Raw genomic sequence first — 20,934 nt, forward strand, 5'->3', positions numbered from 1 at the left:
TATTTTTGAGTGAACCTATAGAGAAAAGTAGCATATGTGAAATATTAAGATCCAATGATCTGTATAATTACAAAAAACATAATATTGATTATCTACAACAAGATATTGATATAAGGAAGTTTGCATAAGGTGATTAATATTCAGAATTGATATATCAAAAGCAATATGTAATCATGATTTGTGGAGCAATAACCTGAGTGGAGTTCTCTTCGAACCTATTATCCACTTTCTATTAACCGATAAACAATTCCTGGCATCATACACGAAAAACTAGATAAACTCGCACCATATTGATATCTCGTTGATATAGCATAATTGTTCCATGTTAGTTGTTATACGTGTCAATTTAAAATTTAAAATCCATGAAAAAACAGAAACCGAAAAGGATAGGGCAGGCATCGAAGGAAGTCAACATTTAAATCTCATGTCCAACGAAATGAGCGATCTTGTAACCCATTTCATCGGTGAATCAAACCCAAAAAACTTTAGCAAACCATGTTTTCTGAAAGAAAATTCTGGATTGACCCGGCTATATTAATATTCATGTTCTGCACACTCATTTTCGTATAGGAGCGATCCGTTTTATGATGGATAATCCAGTTTAATGTGATATATATCATAAACATCCATAAAACCAAATATAATGATTAAAAAGAGTTACTTGTAGCAGGAATTAAGAATATATTGATATTAATATTGATATTGATTTCGACAATATTTAATGTCCCGAAAAGGTAGGCTCACCTTCTATTAAAAAAAAAGAATTTTCAACATGATAATGTAAAAGGCCATATTAAATCACCCTTTTAATTTGAGACGGCTTATATACTAAACATGATAAATGAAAAGGAATATTGCTCATGAATTATTCTACCTCATAGTCCAGGCACAATACACACACTTTTATATAACTAGGATGAATGAACATGAAAAATATTTGTTTTCCAACTTTAACCTAAAAATATTCGTTTGTGTAATAAATCAGAAACTAACATGAAATCAAAAATAAATCGAAAACTAAACTTAAAATCAAAACTTTTTCGGTGACTTAATTTTTTTTATAAATATTATTCATAAATTAACCATAAATCACTGGTATTTCTATTATTACACTCATTACAGCATCTCCAACAAATTAGTTATAAAATGTCCTAAGCTATAATTTTGAGGAATATGCAACATAGAATTTCTATTTTTTGAAAATAAAATTGTTTATCATATATTGAGGAAACCTCCTTAAGACACTAATGGGGATGCTCTTAATAAATCAAAATTACTCAAACATAAATTTTAAATTTATTTTTATTATTACATCCACTAATAAGTCAAATTACTCGAACAGACATTTTAAAATCCTAGCTTATCACATTAAATCACGTTAAGTCATAAGTCATAATTTTAAACGACTCTTAGTCACCAAGTGAAGAAATGACGATACATGGACTCAAAATTTGTACACAGTTTTATAAGACTCCTTTTCCCAAATGAATAATAATTCTTAAAGCAGAAAGTTGCTGCAAAATTTGTCTCCGTCACTAAACAAAAACAAAATTTGTCTACTACAGCCGTTCATGTATGTATCAGTTCTGTTATTAATACAAAAAGCTCCACAGGTTTAGCATAAAGCACAAGATGATTGGACAAGCAATTCATCTCCTAAGACTGGAGCAATTTCTTATAATCCTGGAATGTCCCGTCAAAAGGGGTCACCCTTCCTTCAGATACAGCCCACAGCTGATCAACGCTTCCAGAAATCAGATGTTCATCGTGACTTACCTGCAAGCAAATAAAGATGCAGGTGAAGACAAATCAAATTACAAAACCTCAGGTGCATAATTGTAGTATATTATTTCTAAAAAATATGGTAAAAATGCAATACCATCAGAACTCCCCCTTGGAACAGAACAAGACCCTGGATCAATGCTTCAACGGCATCCAAATCCTACATTTCAATAATATCAAGTCACCTCAGAGCCAGCAAACGGAACTATCAAAGTAGTGCAGCAATAGTACAAGGAATCCCAGATATCATTGAAGTGACTAGATATTTACAGCAATAGTACAAGGAATCCCAGATATCATCACTGGTATGACTTAAGAGGCAAAAGTAATCATGAGCTTATAAGCAGCTACTTATAATAGTAACAATTAAATTGCAGAGAATTATGTTAAAAAAGTATATACAAAGAGAATTATGGTTTAGCAGAGTACAGAAAATTGTATGTCGTGGTGATAGGTGGGTAGAGAGATTGAAAAATTCATCCATATGCATATAAAGTCACTTACATGCTTCTGACTTTGTGGGATAAGTAAAAGCAAAAGGCAACTAAAAAAACTATATTTATAATTGTATGTCAGAGTATATCATTGTAACAAAAAATCTGTTGTGAAGTCTTTCTTCAGTACTCTTGGTTAAAAATGTGAATGTTTGTTTTTCTTCATCAAGCAATCCTGTTGCATATAGTAATATTATATGAGTGGTCTCCATAACATAAAAGTGTATAACCAGATCAGAGGTTTTTCCCTTGCTCTATGGTTCATAACTATACGATCTTAGTGATTCCGACGTTACAAGTATACCAAATATAAAGCTATTATATCAACTTCACCTTTTTTGATTGCATATAATGTAGCACAAGAACTTACAAGATGATTTGACGGTTCATCAAGCAATATAATATGAGGTTTTTTGAAGGTTATCTTAGCAAATGCAACCCTGCTCTTCTGACCACCTGTGACGGACCAGATTAGAAACCTCAGCATTAATAAACGGTAAGCAGTGGTGCAAAATACACTGTGGTTCATCAACTGAGCAATAATTATATGGCCGCTCATGTCCCCAAGTGCAGGTTGTAGAGAAAGATCATATCTTATTTCTGAAATGATCGAAACTGACTGATCTTTATAATGTAGAGTACCTGATAAGGTATACATAGGCTGAAGGGCAAGATTTCCAGTTACTCCAAAGGAACCCAAATGACCTCGAAGCTTTTGTTCAGGTACTCCCTGCAGTAAGGAAAAGAAAATCATCAATAAACATTGCAAAAGAATAGACTGCTTGTGTATTATATCATAAGTGATAATGAAACAAGTCCAACTCCATGTGTATTATCATTTATTGTATCGGGCGATGGTACACCATAATCATGGTTATTATCCGGGCTATGTTACACCATAATCATGGTTATTAGCCGAGCTTCGATGAACTCGGCGGCCGAGTAGCTTCAGATCGGCTATTCATCTTCATGATAACAATGCAACAAAGTGTTCACAGCTGAATCTGATGCGCCAATAGAGGCAGAGGGGCAGTTCTAACACAGGATGGGAGGCCATTAGCTTATTACGGCAAGGCCTTGGGTGAAGGTGCAGTCTATTTCTATTTTCTACCTATGAAAAAAAATTAATGGCTCTGGTTACAGCTCTTAAGAAGTGGACTCCTTACCGAATGGACAAACATTTCTTTTATCGAAAGGGGAAACTCAATTGACAAGTCCCTGAACTATTCCTGTTTTATTGTCCAAGTCCCTGAACAAAAGATTCCGCATTTCGGGTCCTTAACATTTCAAAAAATTTGGTTAAGTCGCTACAGTTAAAAAGATCCTGGCCGTTGGAACTTGGAATCTTTAGACACTGTTTTTTTACACCTCGTCAGCTGATTTATACACCTTATCAATTGATATTCCATTATCTAAATTGATAACTGGGCACTCAAATTCCTTTCTGAGCAGAAAATCAACTTCTTGCTGCAGTAGAAATGGATCAGCAAGTTATGGGCTACAGCTACACTATCTTGCATAGGAAAGGCAAAGAAAACACAATGGCTGATGCACTTTCAAGGATGCATGAACCAACAGAGGAATTGGCAGCTGCTACTAGGAAATCCAACAGTATCCATGAAGACATGGATCAACTGAAGGAGAAAGGGATGTCAGGAGAGCCATAATAATGGTATTAGTAGTTGGGATAATATTAGTAGCTATAGTATATGCTTATAGTATATGTTAGTAAGTCGGGGGTATTAAAGTCTTTTACCAGAAGTAGAGTTAACCAAGGTCTATAAACAGTCTAGTTGTATTTTGAGAGTTGCTGAATTTGAATACAGGAAATGGAATACATTTCCACCAAATGTCTCTTTAATTCACTGCTCTTTCTCTCGCTATAACAGAATTTCTCTCTCTCTCTGGGGTTTCTATCTCTCTCTCTGCAAATCTACCTTTCTCCATCTGAATTCCGTTTGTTCTTAGCTTAAAAACATCATTTCTTGTTTCACTAAGCATCTCTCAATTACACACAAAAACTTCATAAAAATAGAAAATTCAAGTCAGGAATTCAATGATTCCTGACAAAACTAAAACCATAAGAAGGTAAAATTTAATGTTTTGCTGGTAAAGACTCACCGGGAAGCTACGCATCAGATAAAGAAGGGGATTTGAGGACAAATCAAGCCCATCAACATGATGTTGACTAAATACAGCAATGCGAACCTGTAGAAAGATGTAGTCTCAAACAAATTAAACCACAGTACCCCATTATAGAAATTAGTTGGAAGGAGCTGTTAATTACATTTACACAATCTGTTTCTCAAAAATAAAAAACAACTACATGCATCTACGAACTAGGAAGCAAACATTATAAGACGGCCAAAATACCATGCCTAGTTTCCAAGAGCAGATGTATGATGCCAAAAAAAGTCTTTGAGGTGTAAAAATAATATGATCTTTCCAAATTTACTATTAAGCAGTAATATTCAATAGATACCTTGGCTGATCGAAAAACTGTCCCAGAGCTTGGTTGAAGATCCCCTGAGATAAGCTTAAGTATGGTTGACTTACCGATCCCATTTGGACCTACCACTGCAAAGAAAAAATGTACACCTAGCTTCAGGAAAACATCTGACACCAACTATCCTATACCTGGAACTAACAAAAAGTTACAACCGTTATTTATCAAACAGCTCATTTATTCCACTCCAATATATGATGCTGGTCAACAACGAATTGTTGGTCTTTACTAAAACAATCAACTGAGGACATGTTGCCCTCTGTTGTATGTTACAGAACTGATTAATGGAAAAGGCTGAAGAGTCAACTAACGGCTAGTTTTTTGCTTTCAACTCAAACTTAACGTACTTATATATGGTCACTGTCTCGAGTTTTTCGGGTTTTTTGCGACCAATTTATTTTTCAACTCTTTTAAACAATCAACGTAGCCAGTTTCTTCAATTCAAGTGTATCAAATCAATGCCAAGTATCCCGTATATGATAATTCGATTGTTCTTTAGTACATCTAAATTACTTGAGAATAAAGGGGCTAAGCTTTTTAAAAATGGTCGCTTGATTTCTCTTTTTCCTGTATATGTAGTATATATGTCAGGTTTGTGTATATGTATATGTATATGCAGGTCAAATGGAAAGAAACTAATACTATAAAGGAGAATTGAAAGCTTTGTGGGGCCGCTGATGAACCGCGAGGTGGGCCTGGGTGGGGCCTAGCGTGGGCTCTTGGCCTGAGCCTCTATAAGGGGTGGGTGATGTCATATTGGGGGCTTCTCTTGGTTTCTATTTGGTTTCAATTTAAGCGATTTCTATTTGATCACTTGTATGTATGTATGTATACACACACATATATATATGTATAGGTACCTGATCAAATAAAACTTTTTTAAGTTACAAACTTGCAAAGTTTTGCCTACGTGTTAACAAATACTTACATAGAGTATCCATGCTGAGAATAATTGAAAAACCATCAACGTTTCAATCAAAACACCTAAATAAATTTTCTGCATAATGTGTGTTCAAAACACTTATGACTGATGTCCAACATCGTTGTTGAACAATATTAATTATCGTGTTGATAATTATATTATGTTTGATCTATTATTCTGGGGTTATCCTAAATAGGGATTAGGGTATGAAATTAAAAAATATTGATTATATGATACATTTACTTTGTCTTATCATTGTTGTCTTGTTCAACACAAGAAGATGTTGAACTCAAGTTATATATGTGTTCAACATTTGCTATACCTATACATAGAAAATGTCTTAAATATGTTTTTTTTAATTTAATAGTATCCGTTACTCAGTTATCTACAAAAACAACAATTGAAATAAATGCTAAAAACGTTTGTAAGTTTTATATATAGGCCATTGTTCTATTGAAAACCATCTTATATAGAGTCCCGTAAAGAACCATTTGATTCTACAAAGATATTTCATTAATAATTTTAAAATTAATCATACTTAGGCATAAAATTTGATTCTAATGTAGAATACTAATCATACATAACATGCACAAACAATTTAACACTTACAATTTAAGTAAAAATGTTGATTGTTAAATTTGGTTCTGCCGTAGAATCATTCTGGACAAATAATATGATTCTACAGTAGAACCAGTTGAGATATTATCATTAGTTTTTAACAATATTTTTGGAAGAAAATGATGAAACTTTATTTTTTTGATTTACTAATTAAATATTTGATGAATAATGCAATTGTACATGTGTTTTGCGTGTATATAGAGCTGTTCTCTGTTGGATTCTATATAAGGTTTTCCTCTATGGAGTGCTACTATATATATATGGTCCTCAATTACAAACCACTAAAATAAAATTAAATACAAACCAATGCAATTAAGGAGAATGGGAAGCGTTGTGGGGTCTGGGCATGGACCCTGAGTTGGAACTAATGTGGCTTAGTGGGACCAAAGTTAGGCTAATTTTGGGCTCTTGGGCCATCTGAAGCCATTCAAGGCCTGTCCGGAGCCTTGATGAGGCTCTAGTAGGCCCATGATGTATTCAGTAGGGGTGGGGTCGGGCCCTAGGTGGATGATGTCATATAGTGGACGGGTGATGCCATATAGTGGATGGATGATGTCATATACGTACACACACATTTAAAGTTCAAAGTAAAACAAAATTTCCATCAGTTTCTTAGTATGCATAACCAAGCTCCATTTAAAGTTCAACTTAAGATAAAATAGCAGAGGCAGAAAATAAAGCTTACTTGCTACACGACTATCAAGATCTATTCCGAAATTCAAATTCTTAAAAAGTATCGGACCCCCGGGATAACCAAAGGAAGCATCACTGCAATCGAAGGGCATAATGCGATCAGTTTTCAAGTATAAAATTATAAACACCAACAGTGTTTCCCAGGTGTAGTAAGATACAATATGAATATGAAGATGACATTTAATACAGTACATGGGAGCACAACAATCTACGTAACTAACATCGTAGGTACCATGTTTAAAGCCAAACCTGAAACTTATTATAGGTGCTCCTGGTCTATCATCAGGAGTAGGAAATTCAAACTTGTAGCTGCATATCAAGGAGATGAAGACATTTTATGCAAAAAATGTTCAATGTTAATGCTTGAAACTTTAAGTAATGCACAAAAATAAGGAAGAAATCCATACTCAGGGTCATTAACAACTTCATCCACATGACCTAAGCGATCCAGAGCCTAACAAGATCACATAATAAATATATAAATAAACAAATACAATCAACAACATCACCTCTAGACCGACGAATAGAAAGCATATTTAGGAGAAAAAGGAAATTAAATTATTTAAGCATCCATTATACTACAATGTTATAAACAGAATAAATTTAGGAGTGTTTGAACTTCACAATAAATTTTGGATTATTTAAAATTCACAAGGCCTGCAAAAAATGGGCAAAGCAACCAAAAAGGATAGTTCAACCATAGAAGATATGGAAAGCATATGTAGTCATGGTGATACGCACCTTAATTCTTGACTGAACCAGAGATGCACGCTTTGCATTATAGCGGAACTTGTCAATAAATGCCTGAAACATTTGAGGACAGCAACTTAGAGTTTTGCACAAAAGAAACATATATTTACAAGATTTTAACTATGCCATACAATGACTGCTACATTCATAAGATAATATCACTGCAAAAGGACCATATTGTCCCCATCAAAATCTCCTTTATTATAAGCTCACATAATTACAGCTAAAAAATTCCTTTAGTACACACACAGAGTGTCAAAAATCCTGACCACAAATATTCGATCACAACTTAAAATGGACTCCTAGCAAATTATAATGAAGTTGTTGCATCATAATTAACAGAGCATCTTTCCTCCTTCATTGCACCAAGAGCAAAGATTGTATTACAAACAATCAGCATAATTTAAAGATAAAAAGCTAAATTTAGAAAATAAAAAGGTATAGTTGACTGCTTTATGATCAACATATAAAATAGTATATGCTACTGAAGAAAACCTGCATATGTTCCCTAGAACGTTCATTTGACTCAAATGCTTTCTGTTGATTCTTCATATGCTCTGCTCTAGTCCTCTCAAATGTATCATAATCTCCTTTATAGGCAGTCATTTTCTGCCCTTGCAGATAGAGGATATCTGTGACCACCTAACAGGATATTTAGAGAGAGTATAATTACTAGAGGGACATTACACAAAGATAAGAAAAATTTTAACAAGAATGTAGGAGAGAGAAAAGTGGTACCGTATTTAGGAATTCTCTCGCATGAGAAACGACAATAAAAGTTTTTGGCCATTTCACAAGGTACGTCTCCAGCCACAAAACTGCGTGAAGATCAAGATGATTCTGCCATGCAAATTAATGAATTCGCGAATTCAGATTCAACATATCTACTTTTCACTTCACTGTTCTTTATCCTTAATGAAGCATAAATAATATTAATAATATATACCGTAGGTTCATCAAGTAATAAGAGATCAGGCTCAATAAACAGAGCACGAGCAAGAGCTATTCGCATTCTCCATCCTCCAGAAAAAGTTCGGGTGGCCCTCTTCTGCATATCTGAAGTGAAACTAAGACCCTGAAACGTTTATAGTCATTAGATGTAATAATATATTGTTATAAAACTAAAGTGATAGCAACAGATAACTAACCGCAAGAATGGAAGCTGCCCGTGACTCAGCAGAATACGCATCAATAAACTCAAGCCTCTTGTATATCCGTTCAAGCTTTTGTGCAATGTTATTGTTCTCTATTTCCACATTGGAGTCCCCTTTGTTACTTCCCGTAGGTCCATTTAGCTCCAGTTCTCTCTTCATAGAAATTATATAATGGTGTCAGGAAATTCCATATATATATTATTACATAGGTACCAAATTTGTAAGCAAAAAACATTATATATAACCAGAGGTAAACAGAAACTAAAACTATTACTCCCTCCGTCCCCCTCAATTGTTTTACATTGGGGGACGGGGGCTCGGCACGCATTCTAATGCACTAATAAAATATAGTTTGACAAATTATTTTGAATTTTTTTCTTCTGAATAAATATTTACTATCTAAATTTTTATACCAAAAAGAAAAGTTATGAAACTATCTTCTATATGAGCCTTAAAATACATGTCGAGCAATGCAAAAAAAAAATGTAAAGAAATGAGAGGGACAGAGGGAGTATATTATTTATATCAACCTGTAATGTGAGTAAATTAGCTTCTTCTTCTAGAAGTTGGGTCCTCTCAACATCAGCATTAAGGACACATTGCAAAGCTGATGTATCATCACCAACAACTTCTTGCTCTACATGTAATATTTGACAGTTCTTTGGAATACCATCAATGGCATGCATAGCCATGTACCTGAGGAATGTTGTTTTTCCTGTACCATTTCTTCCAACAAGACCTGCATACAATTCAATTTACTTAAACACTGAAGCATTCGTACAGCAAGAAAACTAATCGGTAAGAAAATAGCATTACATGTCCCTAATGTATTCTCATGCAAATATAGGTATATATGTGTAATTATGTGCAGTAGAGGAGTATTTTATTACTGTGGACTGGAAGTGTACCAGAATCAGTTACCACCATTTAGCAAGGACAACTCACTTTAAATGCAAGACATAGATTTAGCCAAATAGCTCCATAAGTAAGAGCTTTAAACCCAGAAAAGACGTTTTTAGTATATTTTAAACGTGCTTAAAAGAGAAATGGCAGATACTGGTGGCAATTTGTCTCACCATAATGTCGCCCAAATGAGAGTGTGACAGTGCCGTCAACTATGAGATCACGACCACCAACAGATACATTAAAGTTTTCCATACGGATATCCCTGACAACTGGTCCCTCAACAGTATTGTCGTGATTGACGGATACAACAGGCATTCCAGCTTTGGCTGCTTCCATTTCAGCTAAATGAATTTGGTATTGCATCTGTAAAAATGTTATAATTATTTATGTAGATGAGAAGAATTGTATTATGAATACACTTGGTCAAGGATACAGTACTTGGTAGGTCTAGAGCACGAGCACATTGTGATTTAATGGTTCAGTTGCAGTGTATCATCACATATCTAGATTAAATATTCCATTTCTATTACCTCTCTTTGTCGTTCGTCTTTTCTCTTCCTCCTTTCGAGCTTTAATTTGTCACGCTCTGATAGTAGAGGACCATCTAACACCTCAGGCTTCTTCTTTGGTGCCTGCTCCTCATCCATCCCATCATACATTCTCATTGGCGCAGCAAGGCTTCTCACTGCAGGGGCAGCTTTAACCAATCCATGCCTTTGGAATTTGTCGCAAAGTTTAGTGCAAACCTATTATAAATTCCTAATAAACCATCAATCCGCAAAAAGAGGCCTACTGTCCCACTTCATTGTTACATATTTACATAAAGTATATGCTAGTGCTCCACTATTAAACTTGGCCCTCGAGAAAAGTGGAGACATTTGTTCAGTTTATAAGCATAAGTACTACTACAGTTGCACCAAAAATAATGATCTTTTCGGTGGCCTATAGTAAATCACCCAAGTTGTCTACAGCTTAAGTGCTACTAGACACGTAAATCATTTGTATAATATCTACACCAGCAGATTACACAACATAATAGATAGCTGTAATGAGCCCGCAATTTAACAAAACAGTCAATTAGACTGTGAGTGGACGTAATTGATGAATTATACACATATATAACCACGAGATAAAACACTATACAAGCTACCAAGTGAATTGGAAACAAGTAAAACCCTAAAATTTACAATAAATAGAAGATAAAAAAGACATACAGAACGGCATTCGATGTGATCATAAACGCATCCCGAATCAACAAGAAGCTCGCCCAAAGCATCGAAAGCACCTTCGCCTTGATCGCCGAAATCAAAATCTTCGTCGGCGAGAACATTAACAATGTAATCCACAATTGGCTGGTCAACTTCCAGCAGCCGTCGACCTAGAACTTCGTGCACCACTGAGCTCGCCACTTCCGTCATCTCGATTTTTGATTCAAATGAGCAGCAGCAGGGGATGGAGGCTGTAGAAGCTTCCGTTTAGGGTAATAACGTTCCTAGCATGTCCAAGTGTACTATAGATATAGTCATATAAATATATTTTCTTGAAAAATAGTTTCTCAAGTTAATATTTTATTTATAAAATTTATTTAAGAAAATATTATTTGTTGCATATCTATACTATAATGTACTATTTTTTTTTATAAAAAGGAATCAATTCATTAATTAAAAGTCATACGGCATCTACAAATATAATCAAAATTGGACAGACACTGAAAAATATCGTTGTTGAACCCTTCTTCATAGAGAGGCAACTGAGCGATTTGAAGATGATGAATATATACACTTGTTTCATTGTTTCCATCTGATTGGTTTTCACCTGAATGTTCTGAACAATCAACCATAAATGTGATTCCATAATAACCTTCAAGGCTGAATCAAACCCATAAAAATCATGTCGATCTATAACCTCGGTCATGAAGAATATCAAAACACACCAAAACAAAACAAATCAACTCTCACAAGAAGGAGAAACTAACAAAACCCAAATAAATTGGGAACTTATTGAATGGAAAATAAGATTGCAAAACAGGAAAATAGAAAAAAGGAATTGGGGCTTTCCACCGGTGAAAACCGATGGAAGCCCCCTCAAAAATCTTTAATGGAGGCTAGGGTTTAGAAAGGGAGAGGGGGAGTTTTTTTTATTAAATTTTGGCTCTGTATTTCAATAATGTTATACTATACTGTACTATTAAAGTCGAAACATTAAAAATTTGATCAGTCGGTACGCGGGCTTTTATAATTAGAGGCTTCAAACAAAATTAGTGGGTTTCAAACAAAATATAAACAAATCAAAATATAAAACAAATAGACGATGAAAACATAAAACTAATATAAAACCTATTAGACTATATCAAAACTATAGTCAAACCTTAAAAATACTATACTATTAAAGTGAAACATTAAAAATTTGATCGGTCGGTACGCGGGGTCTTATACGGACTTTTATAATTAGCGGGTTTCAAACAAAATTAGTGGGCTTCAAATACGGGCCTATCGATATACCAATTATTCTTTTTAACTAAAATATGTTATCTTTTTTTATATTTTTTAACTAAAAAAACTCCATTATTTAAAATAACATCGAAAAACATAGTACACATTATCTTTCTTATATTTTCTAACTAAAAAAAGGATCTTCTACAATTAACACGGGCTACATATATCATAATTTTATTCTCACAATAATATTAGTGTACAATTATATACTTATATATATATATATATATATATATATATATATATAATAAGCGTAAGGGAGATAATGTGGTCGCATGGTTGTATGGTCCAAAATCTTATCATTCGCGGGATCGTATATTGAATAAATAAACACCGTTAGATTAGAATAAAATTAACTTCTATTCTATAAGGCAACTGATATCTACTTGCATGTTTATAATTTCTATTCTGAATCCAAAACAAATTCTGTCTTTCACGTGTTTATGATTTGTTTTAATCCAAAATAAATATTTCCTACCAGTTTTATTTGTAGAATCATATAAATCGAGCCGTTACAAAATTATTTTTATCTAATATATTTTAAATTTAATAAGTCGGATTTATGTGAGGAATGAATACAAAAGCTTTTTCTTAATCCAAAACAAATTCTGCCTTCTTATTGCATGTTTATGATTCCTTTTCTCAACTCAAAACAAATAAATTATGTTTATCAATTTTAGTCTAGAACCATATAAATTTTTAGAAAAATATTTACATCACATTATAATAATTCTGATATAAAATACATTTATATATATATATATATATATATATATATATATATATATATATATATATATATATGCCAAGGATCAAATAGAAACCAATTTTAAAATAAAAACTTAGAACTAATCTTGACCATCTATCTAATATAATTTACTTTCAATCATAGCCATTCAAATAATAAAATATGTAAAATATAAAAAACAAAGATTTTGATTAATTGAATATCATAACTGATTTCCGTTTCTCTCTCTTCGCTCCATGATTTCAGCTCCTAGCAGCTTTCTCTCTCTAAACTGTAGTTCAGCGACGCCATTGTCTTCAATTACTGTCTTCTCTGTACTCGAGCTTCGATATCTCTCTGTCTCTATTGCTCTGTGTCTCTAACTCGAGCTTCGACTCTCTAACGTTTGATTGAAGCTCTCTGTCTCTGTTATTCTGGAGCTCTCTCTCTTTGTTGCTTTGTGTCTATAATCAGGGCCGGCTCTTCCATAAAGCAAACTAAGCGGTTGCTTAGGGCCCCCAACCAAAAAAGGGCCTCAAAATTTTTAAAAACTCTTTTACATATATATGTGTACACAAGTATTAGTATTTGTTTTTAAAAAAAAACTTATTGAAAACAAAATTTTACTAAACAATTTTATTTTTCTTAATATATTTAGTTAATATAAAAAATTGAGGTATTAATTTAAAATGAGAATAATTAATTTATTGATCATCTTTTTGAAAGATTTTTGAAATAGAAATTATTTTATTATTTTACTATAAATAATATTTGTTATATATATATTTATTTGTTCAAAAATTAAAATATATATCACGAATAATTGCGATGAAAATTATTATTACATTTATTAATATATATCAGGTATAAAATGTATGGAATCAAATATAAAAAAGTATAGTAACAAACCTAAAAGAAGTTGAAAGACAAGTATGTGTCATAATAACTTGTCTAGGTAATTGTAATATCAAATTCATTGAAATAAATATTCCCTTGGCAAAAAAAAATATTAAGTATCGATAACGTTTTTCTTGTCTTTTTCACTCCTCTTTGTCCAAGTTAATTTTTACTTTGTATTTTGTAAGGATATTTTTTATGAATATATTTATATTATATTAAAAAAATATATATATATGTATGGAAGGGCCTCATTTTTAGGTTTTGCTTAGGGCCCCAAAATTGGTTGAGCCGGCCCTGTCTATAATTCGAGCTCGAGAAAGTGTGGTTGAAGTAGATTCGAATTGCTGAAGATGATTATATCAGACTTAACGAAGATTAGTGATAATCAAGGTAAAGTTTGTTGTTCACTGTTTTTGTTTTTGATATAATTTGATGATTATATCAGATTACAGTGTTTTCATGCTCATATTGCTTTTGTAGTTTAGGCATGCTCATATTACAGTGTTTTTGTTCACTGCTTTTCTATTTAGTGATATGTCTAATATAATTTAGTTGTATTCGAATTGTGTATATTTTAGTGCTTGTGTTTTAGTTAGAGTTTAGACATGTAGTTGCTGGATTGATGATTGTTAGTTATACTAATTGTGTTTATATATGATTTTTAGTCATATAGCTAATATAATTTAGTTGTATTGGAATTGTATGTTTTTTAGTGTATGTGTTTTGGATAGATTTTAGATATGTAGTTGCTGTATTGTTGATTTTCAATGTATGATTGCAAGTTTTTGATCACTGAGTTAGTGTGTAGGTGCTGCAGCATATTAGTAGTGTTAGTATTCCTGTTTCTTCAACCGAAAGCGAAAAATCAGTGACGAATTGCATTGTCTCTCCTGGTGGTATGAAGTATTTTATGCCTAGTTCTGTTGATGGAAGTCAAGTACCGTTTCAAAATCAGTCATTTGATAGCTTAGATAAGGCGTACAACTTTTACAGAGAGTATGGGAGGCTAGGGGGTTTTGATGTACGAAAAACAACGGAGAAGAGAGATGCTGATGGTACCATAATTTTGAAACATTTTGTGTGTAGTAAGGAAGGTTTTGTTGATGGAAGTCATTCTGAAGGAATTAGGCAAAGACGTACTGTGTCACGGAGGTGTGGATGTAAAGCAAAAGTGGTCATGAAAATTAGGAGCCAGAACAGATATTATATTTTCAATTTTGTTGAACTTCACAACCATCCGCTTGCTAGTGAAAGTGGTAGACAGTTTCTGAGGTCTAGTAGAGAGATGACAGTTAGTTTGCGAAATTTTGTTTTTGATGCTGCGAAGGTAAATATCGGCTGCAGCAAGGCATTTAGCTTGGTCAAAGAGATGACAGGTGGATATAGTAATGTTGGGGCAACATTACGTGATTTCAGGAATTTTAATAGGGATTTAAAAGAATTTGTCGGTGAAAGGGATGGACAGATGCTGATTGACAAGTTTAAAGTATTACAGGAGACATCAAAATCATTTTATTTTGCTTATGAACTTGATGGTGACGGGCATTTGACTATGCTTTTCTGGGCTGATCCAACTAGTAGGAGGAACTTTGAAATATACGGCGATGCTGTGTCATTTGATGCCACTTTTGATACTAACAAGTAAGTTATTTTACATTTCAAATTGTTGTCTTTTAGTAATAGTATTATTAGTTTTCTTTTTATGTAATGTTGTTAGAATGTCGATAATGGTTTATATTATACTACAATACCTTGTCTGGAACTATGAAGTAAAGTACGTATATTTGTAATTTTTTTAATTAATCTTTTTAACAAGGCTCAAGGTGCAGTAGACAATGGTATACTGGAGTTATATTTGCAGTACCTTAGTGATAATCTCAGTATATTTTAGTGATACCCTAAATATATTTTAGTGATGTCTGCAGTGTATTTTAGTGGTATATGTTAGTTTATGTGGTTTTTAATCTGTTTTATCTATGTTCAGGTATAATATGATTTTTGCGCCTTTCACTGGTGTTGACAAACATGATAGATGTGTCACATTTGCTGCTTGTTTGTTATCAAAAGAAGATGTTGCTCATTATAATTGGGCCTTTAAACATTTTGTCAAGGCCATGGGACGCAATCCAGTGGTGTTTATAACTGATCAGTGCCCTGCAATGAAGGTATCTGTGCCGGCTTCATTTTGTGGTGATAATGATTTGGTTGCTAGCAAGCATCGCCTATGTATGTGGCATATAATGCAGAAATTCCCTATTAAGGTAGTTTTTTAGTTGTTTTTTAGAAATTTGGTTCCTAGCATCTGAAATTTACTGTCATATATTTATGTAATTTTCCATAATATTGCAGCTTGAGAATCGTTTGTGTAAGGAAACAGACTTTATGGAGAAAATGAAAACTTACATATGGTCATCGAATTTGGAAATTGATGAGTTTGAAAGTGGATGGAAAGCGGTTATATGAGAGTTTAAGTTGGAAGATAACAAATGGTTATCAGATATGTATGACATAAGAAAGTCGTGGATTCCTGCCTATTTCAGGGACAGTCCTATGTTTGGCTTGATGAGGACAACTTCAAGGTCCGAAGTGAAAATTTTTTCTTTTCACAGTTTCACAAGCAAGGTGATACTTTATGTGAGTTTTGGATACGTTTTGAGAGTGCAATGCATAGGCAGCGGAATGAAACAGAACGTTTAGACCATGAGTCTAACTCAAGCAAACCAAACATTTTATCAAGATGGTTCATTGAAGATGATGCAGCTGAGCTATTTACACGTTCAATTTTTTACAAAGTTCAAGAAGAAATTTTGGCATCTTGCTTGGATATGCAAATCAAGAGAATGAGTGAAGAAGTTGATGGGGTAACTCATTTTGAAATAAAGGATGTCAAAGTTAAAGATAAACTTTTTAAGGTATGTGTTTTCCCCTTTATAGTAGTATTTTATATATTCTAATTTTGATTTATATTTTTTTTACAGTAGTAATTGTTATTGTGGAACAGAAAGTAAATATAAAATATTTGAAAATATGCATAATATAATTTTAGTAATGCATTATTAAAATATTTTGCATTCTGATAAATTGTAGTGGCATTAGTAGTTGTTTTGTATTGCAAGTAGTCATTAGTAGTGATCTGGATTGGAAGTAAATGTACTGGACCACCTGCCGAACTTTGGTTTTTATGTAATTTTATTTTTGAAGCATATCTCATATTGGTAATGGTTCAAAATGGTGATTTGAATGGTGATTTATGATTCATTTTGCAGGCAACTGTTAGCAAATCACATGCCGTATGTTCATGCAAACAATTTGTTATGTGTGGAATTGTTTGTAGGCATGCTTTCTGTGGCTTAAAGCAGATTGGTGTCACAAAATTTCCAAGGAGTCTCGTGCTTAATCGTTGGATGAAAGTTGCAGAAAGTGGCACTTCATTGGAATCTAATGTTGTGTGTTCGGATTATTTTAAAATGGAGCAAGTGTCGTTGAAGTTGACAAACTTATGGTTTGATTTTCGTCAGATTCTTAGCAAAGCTGGAGTTGAAATGGATAAGCTTGACTATGTTCACAAAATCATTAAGCAGATAAGTAGTGATTTTGAAAAGTATGATGGAGATTCTGTTGATTTTACTAAAAAGGATCATATGGCAGCTATGGTAGGTGAACAGCCGGTTGAAGAGGTTACCATTCTTGCACCAACTGTTTCCAGGATCAAGGGAAATTATTTCAAGCGTCTTGTGAGTGATAGAGAGAAAGCAATGACAAAAGCAAATAAAAGAGTTCGAAGATGTAAAGAATGTTCGGCAACCACTCATGATTCGAGAACTTGTCCGAAGAAAAAGAAGGATGGAGGAGCTGTAGTTTCGAATATGTTGTGAATATGATTTTAATTTTCAATTTTAAAAGACCTTGTGCACTTGTCTTTATAAAGTGTTAAGTACATTTTGATTTTATGTTTTCTGAGTACATTTTGATTGTTTATAAATTGTCTTTATAAAGCATATTAGTACTGATACATTTTCAGTTTATATTGAATATATAAACTGAACTTGTCAAGTTTTGGAGTGAAAATGAGTTGGTTTTTAGTGATATAGGTAATGTAATTTAGTGGTGTTATCAGTGTAATTTAGTAGTATACATCCCAAGTTTTAGTGATATGTGTGGTTTTTTAGTGATATCCTGCTTTACTGTGTAACGAAAACAATGAAAAATCATAAAACTAAAATGAAACAATAACAAAAGTAAAAAAGCCAAATATTTACCATTGCATTTTGAGAAGTTAACACTAAAATAACCATATCCATACAAAAACAATCCAGTAAATCAATTTTTAGTCTCAACATAATTCAGCCATCTAATAATTCTTGTAAATCAGTTTCTAATATTCTCAAACAGTGCACTTAAACAATGACTAAATCTAAGAAGGAGTTGGTCCTTCTTGAGAAGACCGTTCTACTTCGTGGAAAGAACTTATTAAGTTCACGGCGAATTTCACTCTCTTGCCAGATTTTTTTGCTGGAAACTTCTCTGCAACTTTTCCAGCCAGGACGACATTGATGATATTATGCTTTTCTGCTGTGTTGTACAAGGCTACAGCTTCTGTGGTGATAGGCTCTTTGAGTTCATTCAGGTGTGAAGATAGGATTGTTGTGTTGTACTTGAACCTCAGCCTAGTTATTTGTTTATCCTGTGTTGGCTGCAATATGATAATTTGTTTATTAGTGTTTGTTATCACATAAATTTTTAAGCCTAATAAACAGAGCAATTTGAAAAGAAATTAAGGACATGCTGCATACACATTTGAATTACAAAGCTATATACACTTTAATCAATTTCACTAAAACATATTAACTATATCACTAAAACATATTAACTATATCACTAAACTATATTAAGTATATCACTAAAGTATGTCAACTATATCACTAAAATGTAAAGCAGTATATAAGTATGTAAAATATGAAACTAATCTTACCCCTTCTTCTGTTAAGTCAGTGTTCCAGTTTTTGATATCTCCTTTGAAGGTTTCCATATGGCGCATGAGGAAGATACCACAATCTGTGTAATTGTCAGTAGTCTGCCATGGCATTCTCACAAAACGAGGCTTCATTTTCCGCACTCTTGATCCCAAATTTGGATTTTCATTCCTACTTATATAATTGCAAAAGTGAGAATGCTGTAAAAGAGAAGTAAAATATTAGTATAGTGGACTTAAAACAGTGCATGTTTATATACATAATAGTGGAATGAAGGATAAAAAAATATATTACCAAAACCTCCAAAACTCTGCTATAGTACATCTTAGGCTGTGCTTCACGTTTAATATTGTCAATTACAAAGTATCCCATGGTTTTGATACCATAGCATACCAAATAATAATGCTCATATTTATTAATAGGAAAGCACACCTGTAATCATATTAAGAGATATTTTAGTTCAACATATTTGAGAAATGTTGAGATCTATGTCAAAATTAGTTAAGAAATGACATTTACCATTTCCACGTCTTCCACTTTTTTGATGGAAAAAGTTTGAAGAATCTTGTCCATCCCACTGGCAAACGAATCATAAGTTTCAGTGACTTTCTTTTCTGGATCTATGCTGAAAATCTGGTTGATATAAATATATTAAATTCTAGTGTATGTAGTTATGAAATAACTGAAAGAAATTAATTAGAATATATATACGAAGGCAGTATATATTACCAAATCTCCTATTGTGCAGAAAAGTCTTAGTGGTGACCCATCTGCCTTGTACTTTTCACTGTCATTTAGGATTGTTGCCCATGTATCAATCACAGAGTAGTATACACTTGTTTTTGGTTTCAGCGTCAACAAGTGTTCCTTGATACATCTCACATCCTCCCATCTAAACAAATCATCCCTGTAATTATATATATTAATTAGTATTAGGCAGATAAAGAAATGTATATAACAGAAAGGGCAAAATACTTACAATAGCTCGCCCTTTTTCTTTAGCAAGAAGACCCAATATCCAAAGTCTTCATTGTTCATTCTTTCCTTGATATCAATCACCCTGTTGACATAAGGTGATTTTTGATATGGACCAACTTTCTTTGTCCGCTTGCTTTTTTCTCTCTCTTGTGGTTCTGGCTGTGGCGTGACCAAATTTTGATTACTTTCTTTTTCTATGTCATCCAGTCCAAGGGAAAAAGGAGGGACATATCTGTCATCATCTTTCTGTTGCTCAGCAAGGATCTCAATGTCGGTTCTGTCCATCTCTTCAACAACTTCTAGGCTGGCGACTATTTCAGGTGATAATTCATCACCCAAATCATCACCAGTTTCCTGGTTAGGAATGAGATATTCTTTCAGCATTTCACTGATAATAGCAAAGTTTTTATTATCGGGAAACTTTTCCCTTGCTTTCACTAAATCTTCATCAAATTTGGACTTTATGTCCACAAGTTCCTCTACCCTTTTACGTAAATCATGAAGTACATCCTGAGAAGTCAATGCAAAATTTAGAATTGAAATATAGTGATATATATGGTAGTATTATAATATTTTAATAGGTGATCTATCTAATATACTCTAGTGATATATATAGTAGTTTTTAGTGATAATTTGCATGAATTATAGTAGTATGTTACTAATTCATATATAATGTACCTCTTCAGTTTGTTCAACATTTCTATCAGCTGCCTCTGTTGGAGGAGTGTAATACTGTGTATTTTGTGGACTTTGGCACTGAGTTGATTCATGAGGTTGTTGTGATGTTGACTCCTTTCTCTTCAGGTAATCGTTTTCAATTCTATCCACCTCTGACCAATACTGCCACGTATCTCAGGCTCCATCTTCATTATCATTTACCTACAATTAAGGATGAAACACATTTTTATATAAAAAGAATAAGATAGGTTTTCGACTACGTATTCCATATACAAACAGGATCATACCTTTGTCTTTGGAGGTTCAGAAGGATCAATTTTTTGTAGATATTCTTTTAAACTTGGTTGGATTGATCCAA

At 33.1% G+C, this 20,934-nt stretch overlaps 2 protein-coding genes across 2 annotated transcripts; one reads left to right on the top strand and one right to left on the bottom strand.

Moving 5' to 3' along the window:
• Window positions 1–1,441: 1,441 nt before the first annotated feature.
• On the bottom strand, window positions 1,442–11,327 carry LOC108202641 (ABC transporter F family member 3). The gene is made up of 18 exons (XM_017371134.2): window positions 11,040–11,327; window positions 10,356–10,571; window positions 9,996–10,188; window positions 9,450–9,658; window positions 8,914–9,072; window positions 8,712–8,840; window positions 8,504–8,605; window positions 8,261–8,407; window positions 7,757–7,819; window positions 7,423–7,469; window positions 7,265–7,324; window positions 7,008–7,090; window positions 4,759–4,853; window positions 4,398–4,484; window positions 2,919–3,006; window positions 2,647–2,732; window positions 1,880–1,942; window positions 1,442–1,776 (listed from the first exon to the last, which is right to left on the bottom strand). Exons 1-18 carry the CDS (start codon window positions 11,241–11,243, stop codon window positions 1,657–1,659), a joined length of 2,151 nt encoding a protein of 716 aa, XP_017226623.1. The 5' UTR covers window positions 11,244–11,327; the 3' UTR covers window positions 1,442–1,656.
• Window positions 11,328–14,838: 3,511 nt separating this feature from the next.
• On the top strand, window positions 14,839–17,822 carry LOC108202112 (protein FAR1-RELATED SEQUENCE 5-like). The gene is made up of 5 exons (XM_064085169.1): window positions 14,839–15,588; window positions 15,932–16,208; window positions 16,297–16,401; window positions 16,488–16,859; window positions 17,214–17,822. The coding sequence occupies exons 1-5, from the start codon at window positions 14,846–14,848 to the stop codon at window positions 17,820–17,822; spliced, it is 2,106 nt and encodes a 701-aa protein (XP_063941239.1). The 5' UTR covers window positions 14,839–14,845.
• The last annotated feature ends 3,112 nt before the right edge of the window (window positions 17,823–20,934 follow it).

Source organism: Daucus carota, chromosome 9, assembly GCF_001625215.2.
Source record: "Daucus carota subsp. sativus chromosome 9, DH1 v3.0, whole genome shotgun sequence".
In the NCBI taxonomy this organism is placed as follows: domain Eukaryota; kingdom Viridiplantae; phylum Streptophyta; class Magnoliopsida; order Apiales; family Apiaceae; genus Daucus; species Daucus carota.

Coding starts and splice junctions, on each gene's coding strand:
- LOC108202641 (XM_017371134.2), bottom strand. CDS start 11,243: ATGACGGAAGTGGCGAGCTCAGTGGTGCACGAAGTTCTAGGTCGACGG. Junction 7,820..8,260: donor GTTCTAGGGAACATATGCAG/GTTTTCTTCAGT, acceptor CAAATGTTTCAG/GCATTTATTGACAAGTTCCG. Junction 3,007..4,397: donor ATCTGATGCGTAGCTTCCCG/GTGAGTCTTTAC, acceptor TCCTTACTGCAG/GGAGTACCTGAACAAAAGCT.
- LOC108202112 (XM_064085169.1), top strand. CDS start 14,846: ATGAAGTATTTTATGCCTAGTTCTGTTGATGGAAGTCAAGTACCGTTT. Junction 16,402..16,487: donor TTGAAAGTGGATGGAAAGCG/GTTATATGAGAG, acceptor TGCCTATTTCAG/GGACAGTCCTATGTTTGGCT. Junction 16,860..17,213: donor TTAAAGATAAACTTTTTAAG/GTATGTGTTTTC, acceptor TTCATTTTGCAG/GCAACTGTTAGCAAATCACA.